This window comes from Scleropages formosus, chromosome 17 (genome assembly GCF_900964775.1).
Source record: "Scleropages formosus chromosome 17, fSclFor1.1, whole genome shotgun sequence".
NCBI classification, from domain to species: Eukaryota; Metazoa; Chordata; class Actinopteri; order Osteoglossiformes; family Osteoglossidae; genus Scleropages; species Scleropages formosus.
The window spans coordinates 7494848-7516384 of NC_041822.1; the positions used below are offsets into that span (position 1 = coordinate 7494848).

Sequence of the window (21537 nt, forward strand, 5' to 3'; positions counted from 1 at the left end):
GGCAACATTTTTGTAACTCTTAAAAGGCAGCTACTACCACTGATATTGTAATACTTAACCAGACAAGTAGTAGGAAACAATAACTAACCTTTAAATAAAAATCTTCTATGTCATTTTAAGCTGTATATAGTGACAGTACATCTGATATGTAAAAAAGACTTTTTTCACGATGGATTCTGATTTTGTAGAATATGAGGTGAACATATAGCTGTGTTTACCTCAGGTACCATTGAGCACAAGGACAGGCCTTATAAGCCTGTAACTACATTCACACAAGCAGACATCAATAGTGGCAAGATTATCTATCGCCCCCCCTCAACCCCGCCCCATCTGCAAGAACTCTACCCGTACTCCTTCCTAGGTGAGCAATGCAATCACTGATGTACAAATCACTCTGAGTGACTGAAACCGTAAATGGCCCTTAGGAAATTACTTGTCAACACTAACAACAGAAAATTTCACTAACAGTGTTTTGTTCCTGCAGGTCTACCTGAGTCTGTGATCTTCAATTTCACAGGTACATAATGGAGTCATGTAGCCTCTAGTGTACCGTTTCTGGCCTTAATAGTCCTCACCTCTCTCAATTTATCTTCTTCCCACATAACTAAATTCCCTTTTGACTCTACTGTCATTTCAGTCATTACATGGTACAATGTGTCATTTAAGGGACTTAGGACAAACTTTTTTTCTTTATATTGTTGAAGAGTGAATGAAATACTGTTTTTCACATCTTGTTCACCATGCATCAAAACTCTGGCAGCCATAAGCCAGAATATGTACCTATGGGACTAGTTAGGCTGTATTTCTTGAATGATGGAATATCTTACAAATGATTTAGCAGTGCATTTGATTGTTTTTGCTAATGGTGCCATTGCTGTTTTTGACATTTCATTTGGTGATAGCTGGCTTGATATGTTATGGAATTGTTCTGTGGCCTCTTAACCTGAAATATTTTTCTCCTATCTGGGAGAGAGTAATGAACTTAAAAGGCAGTGCACACTGCAAAATGAACTAATGAGCCTGACTAACATGAACTTTCGCTGCCAGTTTAATGTTAACCACAGTGGTCTAGTTTCAGAATGCTGAAAGACATGTTTCTGTGTGGCACAGTTGTACAGTGGGTTGTGCTGGTGCCTTTCAGCACCTGTGCTGGGTGTTCAGATGTGGGTTTAAATCTGGCTTTTGTCAGTGTGAAGTTTGCATGTTATCCATGCGTTTGTATGGATTTGCTTCCGCAGTACAAAGACATTTTCAGGTGAATTGGTTACCCCAAATTACCCTTAGTGTGTTATTGTGTGCATATTGTTGTCCTCTATAGATAGATGAATACAAGCATATCTTGCATTGTAGAGTTGTCTTGGAGAAAGGCATCAGCTAAATACTAGTTGGAAAAAAAAGTCTGCCTAATGAATAGATGTAAATGTTTCTCGGTATGGTTAACGAAAGAGAGACAAGTCACCAAGAATTTCTGTTATGTAGGCTTCTGACAATCTATAGTAATGACCATTTAATGAATAATGTATTTCCTTACTCTTCTGCACAAATTGTATTGTTAAATTATTTAAACTAGTCATTTTTGAAAAACTTTCATTGCACTGTTTTTGCAAGTCCTCTAGGGTCACTTCATTCAGAAACACTTTCACACTGTGAGCATTTTTATTTCACCCTATTGAGGTTGCTGGAATTGAAGACATAGAAGTATGATTAAACAAAGTGCTATGGCCTTACAGTGTCAGATGGGGAACACACCACTCCGGAGATACAGTTTGCTATCCGCCTGTTGTCCAGTCATCAACAGCCTCCCACCTTCCAGATCCTGGATCCAGTGCTGAGAGTCAGTCTGGGTGGAAGAGCCCCTGTGGGTAAGAAACATCCGTACTGTGGGGTTACCTGTGGACTGAGGAGTTCGGTTAAAGAAGGGAATAACAATTGCTCATCTTTATGGTCAAAATGGTTTTCTGAGCCTTACATCCACTAAGTAATTTCCTCTTGATTGTGTGTCTTATCTCACCAACAAATTCTGCTTTACTGTCCCTTGTCTACACACTAGTCATGCTGTGTAGTCCTAAGTCTCCATGAGATTTTCCTCAACAGTTCCAAGTTATTGTGTACCCTACACAAATGTCCACAATTTAACAAATTGTGGGTATCGGCTTCTATTTTGAGTGGTTTGAGTGTCCTGCTATCACGTAGGTGTTCAACAGCTGGCTGTGGCTGATGCGGACACTGCTCCAGATGAGCTGGAGTTCATATTGCTGGAAGCTCCTCAGCATGGATCTCTCCTGAAAGTAGACCAGGGTGTCCACATTGAAATGTTGAATGGTGAGCAGCTGTTGTGCATCTATTCCTTTTGCTGTCTGATCTGTTGCAGGATAAATGCACACAGTTTTCCGTGTAATCTCTTAATAAAAGACAACATGGTTGTTTTCCGCAGGTGACCAGTTCTCCTTCAGTGACATGACACGCAACATTCTGCAGTACAAACATACAGGTCTGACAATGGAGGAGGACAGGATGACATTCACAGTGACAGATGGTCTATCTGAAGCAGAAGCGACGGTGCGGGTGCTTGTAATGGGGGTGAGGGACGACGGGCCCCAGCGAGATCCTGGGGCGCTGCTCTCTATGGAGGTCCCTAAGAAGAGCAGCACCGTCATCACTCGTGCCCACCTGGCTTACGTGGTTAGTACATTAAACTCATCCACAGAGCACAAAACACAGTGAATGCTGCAGGTCCATTTTGCAGTTTTTTTGGTAGCTTTTGTTAAGCCTTCTTATTTTCTTTTCAGGATAACAGCTCCTCAGATGAGCAGATCCGTATCCAATTAGTCTCTGTTCCCATGTATGGCATCTTGACCCTAGCTGATTCTCCATCACATCACAAAGAACTGATGAAGGACTCTTTCTTTACTATGGAGGATATCAATCAAAAGCAGATACGGTACGGTCGCCAGTTAGTTCTTTTTTTTTCCCTCCCAATTTGTCCTGGAAGATTTTCTCCACATAATTAGTCTTTCTCATTAATTTTCTTAAAAAAGCTGTATATTGGACATTCCTGTTCAATCCATAATAATTTTACTAACTGCTCTTGTTTTGATTTTTGAGGGCTATAGGAAAAGGTGATGTTCAGTTAATTAAGTCATTTAATTATGTAAAATTGCAATAAAGTGATAAACTGCTACAGTGAAATGTGTTTTAAACTAAAGTCAGTGATAGCTATTCAAGTTTTAAACAATACGTCAGCATTACTGCCATCTGGAGTGTAATTAAAAATGACAGTACCATCCTCTTGTTAGTCTATTGTTTCTAGCAACTAGCAACATTATCCTGTAAAATTAAACATGTGAAGTTAATTTTTTATAAAAAGTTCTTTGAAGACCTCTTCCAGTGAGGAGCCATGCTTTCACAGTCTGGTTGACTTTGATGGTTTATGTGTCTCTGCTTTAAACTCAGGGTTTTCATTGTTAGGGCTGATCATGTTTTAGACAATGAAGCACATACAGTCCGTCAATCTGATAAAAACCTGTATGCATTCTCTGCAGTATCATACACTTGTTTTTTATTATGTCTAAATGAATCTACGTTTTTGTTTTTCGACATCTTTCTGTGCAGGTATGTTACATCCTATGAAACTGGAAATCATCCTGTCACAGACATTTTTCTATTCACCGTTTACGATAAGGAGAACAATCGTCTCGACAATCAGATGTGCACCATAACCATAACAACTGCACAGAAGCAGCCACCTGTGGTCACATTCCGCAGCGGCATCCAGGTGTGTATGGCATCCTGTCTCTCTTGGCAGGTTTGAAGGGATACCTTTAACCGCTGTCCAGAAGAGTGACTGACATCTCCTTGGATTTTTGCTCCAAATATTAAATTCTTTTAAAAATAGACATTCTACCAGTGAATTTTAAAAAATTAGCTTAAGACTGAAAGTTGATGTGTTGATGTGCATGTTAAAGGGCAGTGCACTCCGAATATTTTTAGCTATCGCTGTGGATGTGTCAAAGATTCTTTATCAGCTGTGCCCAGAACAATCGAATTTAACTATTTAGGTTACATGCTCTACGTATATTCAAAACTTAAGCTGATTAGTTAAATTTGGTGGTACCCTGCATGGAGATTCTCTGAGCTAGATTCTGTTCTACATAAATTTGTCCAGAGAGCTAAAGTAAAAAGTACATTTTTGTCTTTGTTTTCATTCACATTTTACAAAGCAAATTGCATATATTGTATTGCTTGTTGCTGGTATATCCTTTGTACTAACTTTTCTACCACTCTGCAATGAATGTCTAGGTGGAAGAAGGAGGCAAGGTGCAGCTATCTGCTAATCACATCATAGTGACAGACCCAGACACACCTAAAAAAGACCTTCTGGTGTGGCTGATCAGCACCCCTAAATATGGCTTCATTGAAAACACAAACCAAGGTGAGTGAGGAGACTTGCAGTTGCTTTTTATGGTGTACAGTGGTGCACATTCAAACAGCTTAAGTACAGTTATGTGCCATTTGTGTGGTATTACATGGCTGTCCAGTGAGCCTTATTGAAGCATGTTTGCCTGCTCCAGTTCTCCAAAAATCTCACAATACCATCCAGTATATTACGCAGCCAACTTTTGCGTGACACTGCCAAGTACAGAGGCATTATGTGTTTTCCGTTCTCCCGTATCTCTGTTTACAGAGCACTGATCAGCAAGTCAGGCAATACAGTGGGACACATAGTCATTATCTGTTTTTAATATTCTGAAGCCCTAGTTCACATGCAAGATGATGGGCAATCTCATGCATGAATAAGTGGAATGAAAACAAATTTTTCGGTGTGGTTGATTGAGAAACTCATTATTTTTTTTATTGCTGATTCCTAAACGTCTTATTTATGAATATATCAGTTAACCGTTGTTCCATCAAAATTGTTTTATAAAATATTTCCATTTTAAAAGACTTAGAAATAAGTTGTTAGTGTTGGTGAGGGATAAAACTGCAGTATAGTCACTGGTATTGAAAAGTTTGGAATCACCCAGAAATCTGCAGTAAAAAGACGACTGAAAGGCTGGCCTTAGAGACAGTTTCAAAGAAAAAAAACCATATCTGAAACTGGCAAATAAAAAGAAAAGGTGAAAATGGGAAAAAGAACACAGACATTAAGCGATGGAGAGAGCGCAAAGGGGGCAGTTGTCTCAAAGAGATTCCACAAGTGCGAAGGGGCTGAGGAGGGTCTTTTAAAGCCTAGTGCTCTGATTGTTGTCAGATGCCTGATTGGCGTCAGTTGCTGTTCGTTGCGGTGCGGGTGTGAACAATATAGCCGAAGCTAAATAAATTCACATTAAAAATCTCAAAAAGCCTACCGAAGTCTTCTGCGTTATATGACACTGTCCTTTATAAAACAGACTAACCAAGTGTAAATGTACCAATAGGGAATTAGGAACACAAAATACAGCTGTGCGTGTTACCTATACAATAACATGTTACCATATTAATTGACTTGAAGACTGGAAATGTTTTATCATGAGCACTGAAGGCCTTAAGTGAAACTAGATTCATTCAGTAGGCTGATTTTGTCTGTTATATTGTACAGCAGAAGTTGGTTGTTTCTTCAGAAACATCACGGAGCGCTTTCTGAAATTTATGAGTCCCTGTAAGTTTTGAGATTGTTTTTCTTGTTGTACTCATGTTGTAACTGTTAAGGTATTCTCACCAAATAATAACCATGAAGTAGTCAGGCATTGCTCTTGTCCCTGCATACATTCTTTAGGAGATATCTGCACATTTGTTATTTTTTTCTGAAAACTTTGTGGCCTTGAAATTGTCATCATTTACAGAGGTTAGAATGAATTGGGATTTTGATGTCTGCTGTATTTTTGTTAAATGGCAACAAGGAATGTATCCCTGTCTACAGATTTAAGTAGCATCTATTTTTAAATAGGAGATGAATTATGAATTTTAGAGTGTTTTTGCAGTATTAATGTTAGCCTTGCAAAAAAGTAGCTATCCTAGTAAACAGTATTTATGAACTCAAAACAACCTGACTGATATTTTAGCCACTGGGAGAATTTTTTTTTTTTTTTTTTGAATTTCCCTCTAGTAGTTGTGCAGCGTGAAAATGAGTGAATGAAATATACTTCTTTGTTCTTGGTCCGTGTAGGTGGGGAGACTGGTGGCTCTCGGGTCATCACACATGCGGTTCCCTTTTCTGTGGAGGACCTCATGTCAGGCCACATCGTGTACGTTCAGAATGTCCTCCAGAAGCAGAAGCATTATCAAGATACGTTTAGCTTCTACATAAGTGATGGAACAAGCGAGACGGAAGCTTTCAACATTTACATTGACATCCAGGTTGGAACCAGCTCACTTCCTTTCTGTATTCTCCACTTCCTCCCTTAATCATGAATGATAGATCCATCCATATTTTGGTGGTGTCAAAAAACATTAAATCAAACAGTAGTATAAAAATGTAGGTGCAAGTTGTGACTGCATGCTTTGGGTCATTACCTTATTAAATCAGGCTTCGATGCAGTCTCATTACCAGATGTGCAGAATATTGTAAGTTGATGGCAGTGATATAAAAAAGAAGGAAAAAACAAACTGACCCTTTCAGATAATTTTCTCAGCATTCAAATCTATAATGGTGATTTAAATTTTTGTTTAACAAAACAACATACCCTTTCAGCAAAGTAAAGAGGACAAAGTTCCAATAATTTCGGTGAGCAGCATCCACGTGGAGGAGAATTCTGGCGTGGTCATCACCAACTCCACCCTGTCTGTCTTGGACCTCGACACTCCTAAGAACAAAATTATCCTTACCGTCCTCAAGAAGCCCACTTACGGTGCGTCCTGACTGCGCTGTCATCACCAGGAGAGCAACAAATTCATCTTTTAGTTTGACATGGCCTTGAGCCCACTCTTGGTTTATGTAATAGATGTATATAATATTGCAGCACTGTGATTACTTGAGGTGTATATCTTGTGGCTGAGAGGTAATACAAAGGACACAGTGAAGGCAGCTGCTTTATTCTCATGCTTGTGTAATATAATTTTACTGCAGGGTGTATGGTATTTTTTATTGTCAGTGACACTGATGGGAATTGTAAAAGCATAAGGGTTTGTTGCTGAATCATTAGGTAATACCAAAGGTGCTATCATTGTAGCAGTTCGCCTTAACTTTAATATCCTTTTGTTTCCTCCTTACATACATTAAGTGTTTGAGTTCATTAAAGACTCCCAGGGATGGGAGCTGGAACTGGAATTTAAGAGAGAAAAATAGGCAAATAGAGATTGCCAAGGATGAGAGAAGCTGTGGGATGGAGACTGCTCTGCAACGATAACAAAGGGAAAGGGAGGCTAGAGAAGGTTGTGGGCTTAAAATAAAACAAAAGGGAGCCATGTGAGAGTTCACAGTATTAACCGTGAAAGCGCTGGCGTTATCTTTTTGGCGTCAACCACAGGGAAGCTACGGAGGCGGCAATTCTATTCACAGTCGCTGGATAGTGGCCATGTCCTCTCTCAGGGCTCTACCTTCACCTACCAAGATGTTCTGGACCAACTGCTGGTGTACACTCCCGATGGCCTGATGGGGGGCACTGACGAGGTGCACTTCTCCGTGACTGATGGACAGTACACTGAGATGGGCCAGTTGGAGTTTACCATGGATGTGAAAAAGAGCGAGGGTCCACGGCTGGCTGTGAACCGAGGCCTTCAGCTCGCTGCAGGTCAGGGAGATTTGCTATCGGTCAGCTGTTTTAGACTCGCCAGTGCCACCGGGACAAAGGAAATAGTTACTAGCTTGGGATTTCAGAAACAGCATAATTTCTGACTGCAAAATGCTGCATTTTTCTTCAGGATCCGCATCTAAAATCACAGACCAGCATCTCAAAGGCACAGATGTGGATTCAGACAACCTGAAGCTTAGATACGTCATGACCAAAGATCCTACTGCTGGAAGGCTCCAGTTGTCTAGAAATGGAAATAAGATCCAAATCTCAGTTAAAGGGCCTGTCAAAAGCTTCATACAGGAGGAAATCAACAAAGGTTTTTCCTTTTTTATTTTTGTTCCACATTTATTTTTTATTTCAACTTTCAGCACAGTACCCAGTGATCAAGAAATCTTTGTTACTGTAAGGCAAAATTGCATGTTATCGGCATCTCTTTTTAAGTAAAATTGTCATAAAATCCACCTTTCCTCTCATGTAGTTGTTCTCAGTTTACTGGAATTCACTATACATTTTACATTTGCATTTTTTTAACGCGCTTTTTTCGAAAGTGACATATAACCCAAAGAAAAATACAATGCACAATTTTTACCTTAAGTTTAATTAATAAGCTACATTCTTCTAATATTCTATATCACTTTATATTAGATTAGGGATTTCAGAAACTGCATTATTAATTAATAAATCTAATTAATAGATATATTAATTTTTAATTAATAGCTATATCAAATTGTATAGCAGAAGTTTTTTTATTATTAGATATAGTTTTTATATTTATTCTTGCTGTTGTTTTTAATATAAGATTATGTTTAGTAAAATATTTCACAGACTAGGAGCACCAAAAATTACGTGCCCACGGTACACTGTTTAAATGTCTGTATCAGCTCTGTGTTCAAACTGTGTAGCAGTTGTGAGAACATCATTCTCATTGAAAAAGAAAACCTCCTTTTTAATAATCATCTCAATAATACACCCTGTAAATGTAGGATTTTTACTGTCTATGATGAATGAAAATGAATGTGAAATATATACTAAATTATCTAATTGCCAATTTAAGTATGAATATCTGCATAATGACATATATACATACTGTGCAATTAAAAGTGTGTTTTCTTCAGGTTCACTTGTTCTTCAAGTGTGCTGAATATAGTATTTTGTAGGATTTGTGGAATACCAGCATGAAAAGGGAGCTAAAAGTGGCAGCATTGAATTCAAGTTTAATCTCATCGATCCAGAAGGAAACAAACTGATTGACCAGTCTTTCTTCATCAGCATACTTGGTATGTTTGCTTGTGTGATTTTTAATATATAACTCCAGCTGTGAAAAAAGAGGGCATTCCTTTTGCGATGCTGACCCCCCGACTCCTCGTGGTCCTGCAGAGGACCGACTGCCACCTTCGGTGATGGTGAACAAGGGGTTGGTGCTAGATGAGAACTCGGCAAAGAAGATCACCACACTGCAGCTGTCAGCCACTGACCAGGACAGTGAGCCAGGGGAATTGGTGTACCATATCACGAAGTCTCCACAACTGGGACACCTGGAGCATGCTGCCTCACCAGGTGAGTCACACTTCAGGTAACTGGCAATGCCTGCAAACACACTGCTTGTCCAGAATATTTTAGCAGAAAAATAGCATCTAATTTGTGAGATAATTTGAGAAAGACAGGTAATATTTGAAAAATGTATTACAGGTGGTCCCTGATTTATGATGGTTCGACTTGCGATTTTTTCAACTTTACGATGGTTAGCTGGCAGTAGACATTCAGTAGAAACCGTATTTCGAATTTTGAATTTTGAATTTTGATTTTTCCTGGGCAAGCGATACGCGGAGTGATACTCTCTCGCAATGCTGGGCAGCGACAGCAACCCGCATCTCCCAGTCTGTCACACAGAGGTGTATTAGGTGTATTAAATGCATTTTCGACTTAGAATATTTTTGACTTATGATGGGTTTCGAGGAATGTAACCCCACCGTAAATCAGGGACCCCCTGTATATTAAAGATGAAATGTGGATTTCAGCCGCAGTACCAGGCCTCCTACAAAAAAGCAGCAGTAATTAGTGACTTCCCAGTGCCTCCTGGTATATTTGTTATTTTCAGATTTCCATATTTTTTCAGGAATACTGCACTTTGAGCTGAAACAAAGTCAGATACAATTTCATGGTAATAATTTTGTTCCAATTTTGAGCTGATCATCAAGCAGCCCTTAAGCTGTAGAGAGCTACTCTCTTACAGAATCATGTGATCAGACCCTAGGCTAAGAGGCAGTCCTGTCTACATTTTAATTTGTGTTTCTCCTCAGCTACTTAACACCCCAGGTTCCACAGTTAATTATTATTTAGTAACCTTCTGTAAGCCATCACGATGCATGACTTTATGATGGTTATTATAACAGGGACATGGATCAGCACATTCACACAGGCTGACCTGGCTTCACGTAACATTCAGTACGTCCACACGAGTGAGGAGGAGAAGCATATGGATGACTTCATCTTTACGGTGTCTGATGGAATTAATGAGGTAAGGCTGCAGCATCAATTTAGAATGAGCTCATACACACACACTTGCTGAAGCCGCTTGTCCTAAGCCGGGTTGCGGCGAGTCAGGCAACACAGGGCGTAAGGCTGGAGGGGGAGGGGATACACCCAGGACGGGACGCCAGTCCATCACAAGGCACCCCAAGCAGGACTTGAACCCTAGACCCGCCAGAGAACAGGCACAGGCCAAACCCACTGCACCACCATGCCCCCTCAATTTAGAATGGAAAATAACAAAAAGTGCTGGACTTAACACATCAGTCTGCGTACAGCCTCTGGTTTATGGATCTTATTCTTACCATTTTTGCACTTTGAAGAACTAGTTCTGGCACTATTTTATCATTACTATTGTTAAGAGTAAGCACTGAATCTTTTTCAAGGCTACAGCAACAGGCCCTTTTACTAAACTGGAACCTTACAAGTCCATCTCTAGCATCTCTGGCATCTGTTGCCTGAATATGACAGAAACAGTGCAGAAATGGACACAATAGAGTCTCCCTTTTTATTTAGGATAGCCTCAGGTGTGTTATCTTGCTTGCACAACAGTCACTGTTTTTCCACTTGAAAACTGTGTCTTTCCTCCTTGGATATTGTCCCTATGTGCTTCACAGGTGGCCCAGACTTTTTACATCACCATTCAGCCTGTGGATGATTCATTGCCAGTACTTAAGATTCCAGGAATGAGGGTACAGGAAGGCATGAGGAAGACCATCACTGAGTTTGAGCTGAAGGCTACAGATGCAGATACAGAGGTGAGTATTCACAAGCCACACTTGAAGTCTAACTTATCTCAGCTTGTGAACCTGAACATGTATATCGATCATCTGCCTCACTCCTTAGGTGGACTCCATCACCTTCACCATCGTGCAGGCTCCACGGCATGGCACCATCGAGAAGACACATAATGGACAGAACTACCGGCAGACCAACACGTTCACAATGGATGATATCCACCAGAATCGCATTAGCTATAATCATGATGGCAGCAACTCTCTGAAGGACCGCTTTACCTTCACCGTAGCTGATGGTTTCAACCCTTTTTTTGTAGTGGAGGAGGGAGGTCAGGAGGTGAGTGTGGCCGTAAAAAGGATGCGCTCCCTCTGTAATTCTATGTACCAAAATGAATACGTCTTTTTTGTGAAATTTCGGCAATGGTTAAGTGATACCAGAACATATACAGGTGGTCCCTGACTTAGGATGGGGTTACGTTCAGGAAAACCCATCATAAGTCGAAAATGCATTTAATACACCTAATACACACCTGTGTGTGACAGACTGGAAGATGTAGATCGCTGCCGCTGCCCAGCATCGCCAGAGAGTTATTGCACCGCATATCGCTTGCCTGGGAAAAAAATCATAATTCGAAGTATGGTTTCTACTGAAGGTCTATTGCCAGCTCACCATCATAAAGTAAAAAAAATTGTAAGTCGAGCCATTGTAAGTCGGGGACCACATATACTTTGCAGGTACCCGCCGTTATACCAACCTGACTTGTTCCTGAAAACGTATACCATGAGTCTGTAAACCAGGATGTTCTTTGCCATTATTTTAAATGGGGAAAAGGGTTGGTTCCTGGATTTTAGACATGCTCAAATATTTTCACAAACATCTCCAAAAACTTAAAAACAGTCACAAGAAATAGTAATCAAAACATTAGGATAGTAAGATGTTAAACATAATCAAAAAGGAAACTAACAAAGACTACGGTTGAAGTTTTATTCTTTTCTAATATGTTGTACAGTAAGTGCATGTAAACATATGAAAGACAGATACATTTACATTTATTCATTTAACACATGATTTCTTCAAAGTAACGTAGATCTCAGAGAACAATACAAAAAGGTAATCACATCAACTGAAGGAGAGATTTGAATTCAGGCACATTATTTTTTAAGTAGAATCAATTTGTGAAATGCCATATCATAAACCAGTGTATTTTATGTGAGCAGCTGCATACACTGCTTTTCCACTATTAAACAAATTGTTATTAAAATTACTATTAAACATGACAAACGTTTATTGAGCCCTTACGAGATCAGGGAAGAAGTGAGTGTGAAGCAGGTGAGTTTTGAGACACCTCTTAAAGGTACAATGGTGCATGAATAAAAAAAACATGAAAAAAGTAACGCATTCCTCAAAACTGGAACAGCTTGGAAAAAAAAATGTAAAATTGAAAGAATATCATATGTTGTTGAAAAGTTTCCCACTATATCATCCGGGTAAAGTCTGCCTGAAACACCTGAAAAAAGTCTCTAATATTGGTTCGCCATTCCGTATACCAAACATGAGTACAACTTTTCTAGGGCCATTATACGGAAAAACTGTAAACCAGGAGTCTGTGTACCGCGGTGTGCCTGCGTGTATATTTGTCAAGATTTAGTAACTCACTGAAAACAACAGAAATGACATTTTGGCGTTAATTTTTTTTTTCTTATTCTGTTTCAGAACAATTTCAGAATGCATGAAAGAATAAATGCACCTATTTGTTTGTTTCTTTGTCAGGATGGTCCTAATATCACCCATTTCTTATGTTATCTGTAGTCTTTTTTGGGCCTCGGTTATCAAGTGAACCTCATAGCCTGTGACTCACATCTTCTTTTTCAGTAATATAATAAACCATCTTTTCTGGTAACAATGCCACAGAGACTTTGTAGTCAATATCAGCAATCAGTCACTGTCCTCCACACCAGTAACAGGACAGTGTGTGGGCAATTAGGAAACATTAGCAGTATTACCAGTCACAAAATTACAGTAAAATGAATTGTTTCTGTGAGGACTGCCGTTTAGAGTGCGGGCACCCACTGATTTCTGCTCTGTACTTTAGATTGTGACCGCTGCTCCACAGAAGTTTAAGATTGAAATCCTTCCAGTGGACGATGGCACACCTCGCATTGTCGCTAATCTCGGCCTGCAGTGGCTGGAGTACATGGACAACAAGGTAACAGGAAACATGGACTGAGCACTTTCCTTTGTCTTTCCTCCTGGATGTTGCTCTCATTTTGGGTTATGTGGCACCGACTGAAAAAATGCCCAAAAAGTGTATTTAAAAGTGCTTATAATTACATGTCTAGCAGGTTTAACACTACAAACAGTTCTGAAAATGGCTTAAAACTGAATGTGAGCTGAAGATGCACACCCCATCGGTGCAATTCCAGCACCCCCTGTTGGACAACGAAGGCATCTGAAACAAATGCTCACAGAGCTGGAAAAGCAAAATTTTGTTTACCCTTTGGTTGCAGGCTACAAATCTGATTTCAAAGAAGGAGCTTCTGACAATGGACCCAGACACCGATAATAACCAGTTGTTGTATGAAGTCACCACTAAACCTAAACATGGTTTCCTGGAGACCAAACTCAAGCCTGGCACTCCCATCACTAGTTTCACACAAGGTATTGGTATAGTCTTGTGATGGAAATATCAAAGAATTGTTGCAGGTCTGTGGCAGCGAAGACACTGATTGTCCTTAATACATTTTTGTCCCTACAGCTGATATAAACTTGGGCTTAATACGCTACGTTGTTAATGAGGAGAATATCCAGCAAACCATGGACAACTTCAAGTTTCTAGTGAAGGATAGTAAACCCAACGTGGTCAGTGACAATGTGTTCCACATCCAGTGGTCTCTGATCAGTTTTGAATACACAAGGTTTGTGCCTTTGCCTCCCTGGTCCTTTTCAGTTTGCATACTTCAGTTAGGTGTTCACTAAGAGGACTTTGTTCATAAAATTCCCAAATTGCTTTCTGTGTTTACAGCTACAATGTGAGTGAGAAGGCTGGCTCCGTGGCTGTGACGGTCAAGAGAACGGGGAACTTGAATCAGTACTCCATCGTGCTGTGCCGAACCGAACAGGGAACTGCCACATCTACCTCCAGCATGGGGTCCCGGCCTGGGCTACAGGACTATGTGGAGTACGCTGGTCAGGTAGGGCCTTGGCTGTCTACGGGTGCTTCAAAACTGGCCTGCTGTTTTGTTGCAGTGGTCATCAAAAGCTTTCAGACTCACACTTCATTAGGAGAAGGGCTCCTGTACCCTCGAGCAGGATTATTCTTAAAATCTTATTTGGTTCCAGGTACTGAGCTACAGAAATGTATAGTTCTTAACCAAGTTATACAAGTAACACTGGACAAGAACACTGATCATATGCACAAGTGCTACAGGAAGACCGTCGTAATTCTTTATGCTTATACACATCCTGTCGTTATTCGTTGTCCCGATGTCTGGATTTTCACTTATCCTGTCCACAATTGTTAAGTACAGCTTACTGTTAGGGGGGTGTGGTGGCGCACAGGTTTGACCTGTGCTTATTCTCTGGTGGGTCTGGGGTTCAAGCCCCGCTTGGGGTGCCTTGTGATGGACTGGCGTCCTGTCCTGGGTGTGTCCCCTCTCTCTCCTGCCTTGTGCCCTGTGTTGCCAAGTTAGGCTCTGGCTCACCGCAACCCTGCTTAGGATAAGCGGTGTATGAGTGTGAGCAAGCTTACTGTTAATGGGCCTGGATTTCCACATATCTGGTCTGGAACAGAGGGTGCAGTATACAGGTTGCTCATTTTGTTAAAGAAATTTTACAAAACAGTGAAGCGTGGGGAAAAAATGGTGTTAAGAACTCTCTCTTTAAAAACTCATAAGTATAAGATGAAGTAGTATACATAATTAGGGTTTTAGCAAGTTGGGTCTTTATTAACAGTGCAGGTTGTAGTCTTGGTACTATTATCAACACCACTTGTACTGAATATGTACGTTTTCAGTCAGAATCGCACTGAATATTTGAATGTTCAGTGATATGTGCTGACAAGTGTGTTATTTCAATGTGAGTAAATTTAAAATTTGTTTCCGTTGTAGGTGCAGTTTGACGAAAGAGAGGACACTAAGGTTTGCACCATTGTGATAAATGATGACGAGGTGTTTGAGAACATTGAGAGTTTCAATGTTGAGCTGAGCATGCCCGTGTATGCCTTGCTGGGTAAGAATACTCGTGCCAAGGTCCACATTAATGATACTGAGGATGAGCCCACGTTACAGTTTGACAAAAAGGCCCACCATGTCAACGAGAGTTCTGGCTTTGCCTTCATTCCCATTGAGAGGAAAGGTGGGTATCTCATCCTACTGTACTTTTTACGGAAAAATTTCCATTACCAAATTTAACTTACCATCAAACACTAATGTCTAACATTGATGCGTTGCAACTGGAGAATATTACACCATATCTAGTCCATCAGTGCTTGTCTCCAAAAGTAAATTTTGTACCCTTAGGTGACACCAGCAGCACGGTGTCTGCTCTGTGCTACACCGTCTCCAAGTCAGCTCAGGGCAGCAGTCTCTATGCACTGGAATCTGGCTCAGACTTCAAGAGCCGTGGGATGAGCCGAGAGAACCGAGTCATCTTTGGCCCTGGTGTCACCATGTCCACTTGTGATGTCAAACTGATTGATGACAGCGAATATGAACTTTCAGAGGAGTTTGAGGTGATCCTCTCTGATGCCTCTGACAATGCACGACTGGGATATGTCACTGTATCCAAAGTGGTCATTGATGGGCCCAATGATGCATCCGCAGTGTTCCTAGGCAACAGCTCTTTTACATTCAGTGAGGATGCAGGTAAGTGATCAACACAAATAGCTTTTACAGCCATTTAATTAGGCATGTAAATGAAATTTCATTCTCTCTTCTTTTGTGTGTGTGTGTGTAGGGACTATTGAGATCCCTGTTCTAAGGCATGGCAGCGACCTCTCGTCTCCGACCTCAGTGTGGTGTGCCACTCGCCCTTCAGACCCCCCCTCTGCCACACCGGGAGTGGACTACATTCCCAGTTCTAAGAAGATTGATTTTATGCCTGGAAAGATGGAGGAGGTATGACAGTTCTGGCCTAGATTTCTTTAAAACATTTCACTTCAAGGAGTGTTGTTGCCCACATGGAGATCGTTTCCATGTACTGGAGTTTGCAATCAGTGAGACGTGCTAAAAGTTTTGTGTTACCTCACACATTCTGTATTCTCTTTACAGACCTGTAGCTTGACAATAAAGGATGACACTCAGAATCCAACCATAGAAGGTCCCGAGTCCTTTGTGGTCTTCCTTAGCTCAGCTCAAGGGGCTCTGCTTGTTGAACCATTTGAAGCCTCCATCATCATTGCAGACACCTTCCAAGACAGTATGTAATGAAGCCCTCTGTAACAGGACTGCATGGTTCTTTACATTGAACCTACAGTATGTTTTCTATAATCAGTACAAGGCAGTATTGCTCTTTGATGGAAAATGTGTACATGCTCTTTCAGTTCCCAGCATGCAATTTGAGAAAAACACATACACGGTGAAGGAGAATGATGGTATACTTCACCTTCCTATCATCCGAACGGGAGATCTGACTTTCAAATCCTCAGTGAGGTGTTACACTAGGACCATGTCTGCCATGGTAATGGACGACTTTGAGGAGAGGACAAACACTGACAACTCAAAGATCACCTTCCACAAGGGGGAGAAGGTATAACTTTTCTGCTCTCTTTGGCAAATTTAGATTAGCATACTGTATGCTAAATATACGTTTCAAAGCAGCAATGAATTGTTTATGCTTTTTTTCATCAAAGCTGAAATATTATAAGCCAAAACACACAAACACACACACACACACACACACACACACACACACACTTCCTGAACCGCTTGTCCTATACGGGGTCGCGAGGAACCGGAGCCTACCCGGCAACACAGGGCGTAAGGCCGGAGGGGGAGGGGACACACCCAAGGCGGGACGCCAGTCCGCTGCAAGGCACCCCAAGCAGGACTCGAACCCCAGACCCACTAGAGAGCAGGACCCGGTCCAACCCACTGCGCCACACCCCCCTATAAGCCAAAACACTTCATAAAATTACTTCATCCATTTACCTTTATAACGATGAATACATTATGCATTTTAAAAAGTCCATAGCTATCTGAATAAACATGAATATCCAAAGTACTACATTGTGTCGTTATCAGTTGTGACAACACTGAGATTCTGGGTAAGAAGTGAACATGGGCTTAAGACAGCTGGAATATAATGAGTATTAAATGAAATAAGTAAAATATGCAGTGTAATGTAACTTTGTAATGTCAGTGTTTGTAAATATTGAGTTGACCTAAACTCACTAGATTGTGACTATGTGTTGGTGCATTTTAGGTGAAGAATTGCACTGTCAGGGTCAATGATGACTCTCTATTTGAACCTGAAGAGGAGTTCCAGGTACACCTAGGGAGTCCCCAGGGTGACCACTGGAGTGGGGCCATGGTGGGCAGTAATGATATTGTTACTGTGACCATCACTAATGATGAGGATGGTAAGCAGCAGGAATTTGTATGGTTCACATATATTTTTCTCAAGGTGAATAGGTAATTCTTTTTTGCTGTGAATACCAACTTTTATTATGTCCTATATCTTCTACGTACTGTAAAAGCAGAAACATTGTATTATCAAATAGCATTACAGATTTTAAAGAGTGAAAATAAATTATTTAATCTAAATCTCCTTGTGATGTACATGACAAGGTCAGTATAGTTGAAATTGAAGACCTTGTTGTTTCTGCATTCAAACTCAGAAATGTGAGCCTGGAAAGTACAGACTGTAAATCAAACTTATATATCTCAAAGAACTATTCCACTATAATGGATTCTGCTTCACAGCTCCTACGATTGAATTTGAGGAGGCTACATATCAAGTGAGGGAACCGCCAGGTCCAGATGGCATTGAGGTGCTGAACATAAAAGTCATACGCCGAGGTGATCAGAATCGGACATCGAAGGTCCGCTGCAGCACAAGAGACGGCTCAGCCCAGTCTGGTGTGGACTATAACCCCAAGAGCAGTGTGCTAAAATTTAGTCCTGGTCAGTTCTTGACAGTGGTCATTAACAATGTTTTCTCATGGTTTATTTCATGCATTATTCATTTGTATGTTGAGTGCCTTCAAAGAATAAAAATGTGTAGAATGTTTATCAAATACTTCTATATTTTGTTTTCTCTTTACATTCTAAAGGTATGGACCATACTGTCTTCAAGGTTGAAATTCTATCCAACGAGGACCGTGAATGGCATGAGTCTTTCTCAGTAGTCCTCAGTCCTGATGACCCTGTAGAGACAGTGCTTGGACAGGTCACGATGGCAACTGTGACTATAATTGACCAGGAGGCTGCAGGGAGTCTTATCCTCCCTGCCCCACCCATAGTAAGAATGTGATTTAAATAAAATACTGTAGAAATTACATAACTGTGTTACCAGAAGCAATACCGTTGCAATACAATTTCCACTGTTTTTTCAGTCCTCTGTGCCTTGATGTGCTTTGCAGGTGGTGTCTCTGTCAGACTATGACTATGTCCAAGAGGTGTCCAAAGAAGGCAGTAAGAAGTCTCCTTCTCCAGGATACCCTCTCATCTGTGTGACCCCATGTGATCCTCACTACCCAAAGTACTCTGTGATGAGGGAGCGATGTGAGGAGGCAGGGATCAATCAGAGCTCTGTTCACTTCAGCTGGGAAGTTGCAGCCCCAACAGATGCCAGTGGGGCAAGATCACCATTTGAGACGGTGACTGACAATACCCCTTACACCAGCGTTAACCACAAGGTAAGCTATATGTTGAATTTCTAGGTTAGAGCTGGATATAATTGTATTACTACTGTAAATTTCTTCTAATAACAAAATAAAACAAACTGTGTCAGTAAATCCTGGTAATAAGCATGTCATATTTTTATATCACAGAGATCAAGTGGTAAAGGCTCTATTTATATTTATCAGACACTTTTCTCCAAAGCAGCTTCCAGTGAACTCTATGTAGGGTTATCAGCCCAAATCTTATTCACGAAGGTGCTGTGCTGTACGCTACTTACAATGGGACACTCATCCATACATCAGTGGAACACACTCTGTGTGTCACTCACACACTATGGGGGAGCCTGAACAGCATGTCTTTGGACTGTGGGAGGAAACCCACGCATACACGGGGAGAACATGCAGACTCCGCACAGACTGAGCGGGGATTGAACCAACATCCTCTCACACCACCCAGGCGCTGTGAGACAGTAGTGCCACTTACTGTGCTACCATGCCGCCTTGTAACACTCAGGTTTTCTGTGAACTCTCTTTATGTGTCTGACTGTATACTTGCCTGTGGGCCAGGTCCTGGACAGCATCTACTTCAGCCGGCGCTTCCATGTGCGTTGTGTAGCTCAAGCCCGGGACAAGGCTGGGCACCTGGGCACCCCATTGAGGAGTAACATTGTTACCATTGGCACAGAAGGTTCTATTTGCCACACACCAGTCACCACAGGAACTGCCCGCGGATTCCAGGCCCAGTCCTTCGTTGCCACCCTCAAGTACCTGGATGTCAAGCATAAGGAGCACCCCAACAGGTGGGCAGATTCATGTGACCTTATTCTTAATTTATTGTCTTGAAGTTGGGGATTTGCATAGCTTGATGGCATATTAGATTTCTTTTACTGCAGACTGTATGACCAGAAGATATTCATGGTATATGAGTAAACCCGTTAGTAACAATTACTAATATGGAGTGGTGGTTCTTGCAGGATCCACATCTCAGTTCAGATTCCTCACCAAGATGGTATGCTCCCCCTCGTGTCCACCATGCCCCTGCACAACCTGCACTTCCTTCTTTCTGAGTCCATCTACCGCCACCAGCATATCTGCTCCAATCTGGTCACCTTCAGAGAACTACAGGGCATCTCTGGTGAGCAGGCATCGCAGCAGGCATTCAGCACTTTCAGTATTATGGTGTTTTTTTTTTTTTTTTTTTAACAAACATTGTAAACATGTCTAATGCAGTGACTAAATATGCCTGTTCTTCTAAATGTCTCTGTCTCCCCTTTGACTTCAGAGACAGGCTTCCTGGACGATATGCCCTATGACAGTATTGCTCTGGGTCCTGGCTATGACCGCCCTTACCAGTTTAACCCTGCTGTTAGGGATCCTAAGACCATTCAGCTCTACAAGCACCTCAACCTAAAGAGCTGCATCTGGACCTTTGATGCATACTATGACATGACCGAGCTTATTGATGTTTGCGGTGGCTCTGTGACCGCTGACTTCCAGGTACCCTACATTTACTTCCGCATCGTATCTTATCTAGTACACAGGTTGGAATGTATAACCACATGCAAGTGTTATTGAATAACGTGGAAATGTCTCAATGCACCTAGCAAAAGAAATTACAAGATCAAAAATGTTATTTGATGTTATTTAAAATAATGTGGCTTTGTGTCAAAAAAGGTATTACTTTGGTAGTACTAAAAGGTATTACTATGTAGCTTTGTTAAAAAAGGTCAACATTACACCCAGAATTGATGAATGAAAATAATGCAAGACGTAGGAGGGTAATTCCACAGAAAAATGAATGGCTTGCTTAATAGATTTATCTGTAGTTTGATGGTGCTGTCTGGTGAAATCAGCTCACCAGGAAGCATGGACAGATCCGGTATATGTATGAAATCTGACTTCCACCCTACAAATCTCATGACTGTGTATGGTAACAGGTGAGGGACTCCGCACAGTCCTTCCTGACAGTGCAGGTGCCACTCTATGTATCCTACATCTACGTGACAGCGCCCAGAGGCTGGGCTTCTCTGGAGCACCACACAGAGATGGAGTTCTCTTTCTTCTACGACACGGTGCTGTGGAGGACAGGTGTGTATGTACCAGAGGGAGCAGAGAGTATGCTAAAGAGCATTATAAAGCCTTTGGTCTGAACAGTTTAAATTAAAGTTTATTCAGGTTGATTAAATTGTTTTGTTTACATTCACTGCTGTCAAGCAACCAACCACTGACAGATAAACATATCAACATATTTGTGAATGTCCTTTTCCTTCCTGTTGGCAGGCATTCAGACAGACAGTGTGTTATCTGCAAGGCTGCAGATTATCAGAATCTACATTAGAGAGGATGGACGGCTGGTGATTGAGTTCAAAACTCATGCCAAATTCAGAGGTGAGTCACAGAAGCTCTGATTACATGCATGAATTAGTGTTAGAAATGGTAGAATGAACTATGAGTGAGCTTGAAAAAAACAAAAAATATGGTCTTTTACCATTTTTTCCTCTTTTGTAACACATGTTTCAGGTCAGTTTGTCCTTGAGCACCACACCCTTCCCGGTCACAGGTCACACCTCATGGCTCCTGATCACCTGGGAGGCATTGACTTTGACCTGCAGTTGCTGTGGAGTGCCCAGACATTTGACTCCCCTTACCAGCTGTGGAGGGCCACCAGCTCTTACAGCAGGTCAGCAGTGACCCCCCAGGCTCCAAATACCTTTGTAA

General features: G+C 41.2%; 1 protein-coding gene across 1 annotated transcript in view; it reads left to right on the top strand.

The window, feature by feature from the left end:
* The window catches only part of fras1 (Fraser extracellular matrix complex subunit 1), a 101451-nt gene that overhangs the window by 74373 nt on the left and 5541 nt on the right, over positions 1-21537 (top strand). The window contains exons 34-69 of the mRNA XM_029259455.1: positions 224-361; positions 485-517; positions 1731-1862; positions 2194-2322; positions 2435-2682; positions 2790-2941; positions 3613-3775; positions 4300-4432; positions 6146-6336; positions 6671-6827; positions 7446-7709; positions 7840-8028; positions 8870-8989; positions 9090-9269; positions 10106-10230; positions 10859-10999; positions 11088-11315; positions 13072-13185; positions 13487-13637; positions 13735-13894; positions 14002-14170; positions 15086-15332; positions 15497-15841; positions 15933-16093; positions 16247-16394; positions 16519-16724; positions 17400-17556; positions 17900-18100; positions 18250-18437; positions 18559-18834; positions 19387-19619; positions 19794-19954; positions 20102-20316; positions 20757-20907; positions 21100-21207; positions 21340-21499. Coding sequence (XP_029115288.1) covers positions 224-361; positions 485-517; positions 1731-1862; positions 2194-2322; positions 2435-2682; positions 2790-2941; positions 3613-3775; positions 4300-4432; positions 6146-6336; positions 6671-6827; positions 7446-7709; positions 7840-8028; positions 8870-8989; positions 9090-9269; positions 10106-10230; positions 10859-10999; positions 11088-11315; positions 13072-13185; positions 13487-13637; positions 13735-13894; positions 14002-14170; positions 15086-15332; positions 15497-15841; positions 15933-16093; positions 16247-16394; positions 16519-16724; positions 17400-17556; positions 17900-18100; positions 18250-18437; positions 18559-18834; positions 19387-19619; positions 19794-19954; positions 20102-20316; positions 20757-20907; positions 21100-21207; positions 21340-21499 — 6274 coding nt within the window. The remainder of the gene's footprint in view (positions 1-223; positions 362-484; positions 518-1730; positions 1863-2193; positions 2323-2434; positions 2683-2789; positions 2942-3612; positions 3776-4299; positions 4433-6145; positions 6337-6670; positions 6828-7445; positions 7710-7839; positions 8029-8869; positions 8990-9089; positions 9270-10105; positions 10231-10858; positions 11000-11087; positions 11316-13071; positions 13186-13486; positions 13638-13734; positions 13895-14001; positions 14171-15085; positions 15333-15496; positions 15842-15932; positions 16094-16246; positions 16395-16518; positions 16725-17399; positions 17557-17899; positions 18101-18249; positions 18438-18558; positions 18835-19386; positions 19620-19793; positions 19955-20101; positions 20317-20756; positions 20908-21099; positions 21208-21339; positions 21500-21537) is intronic.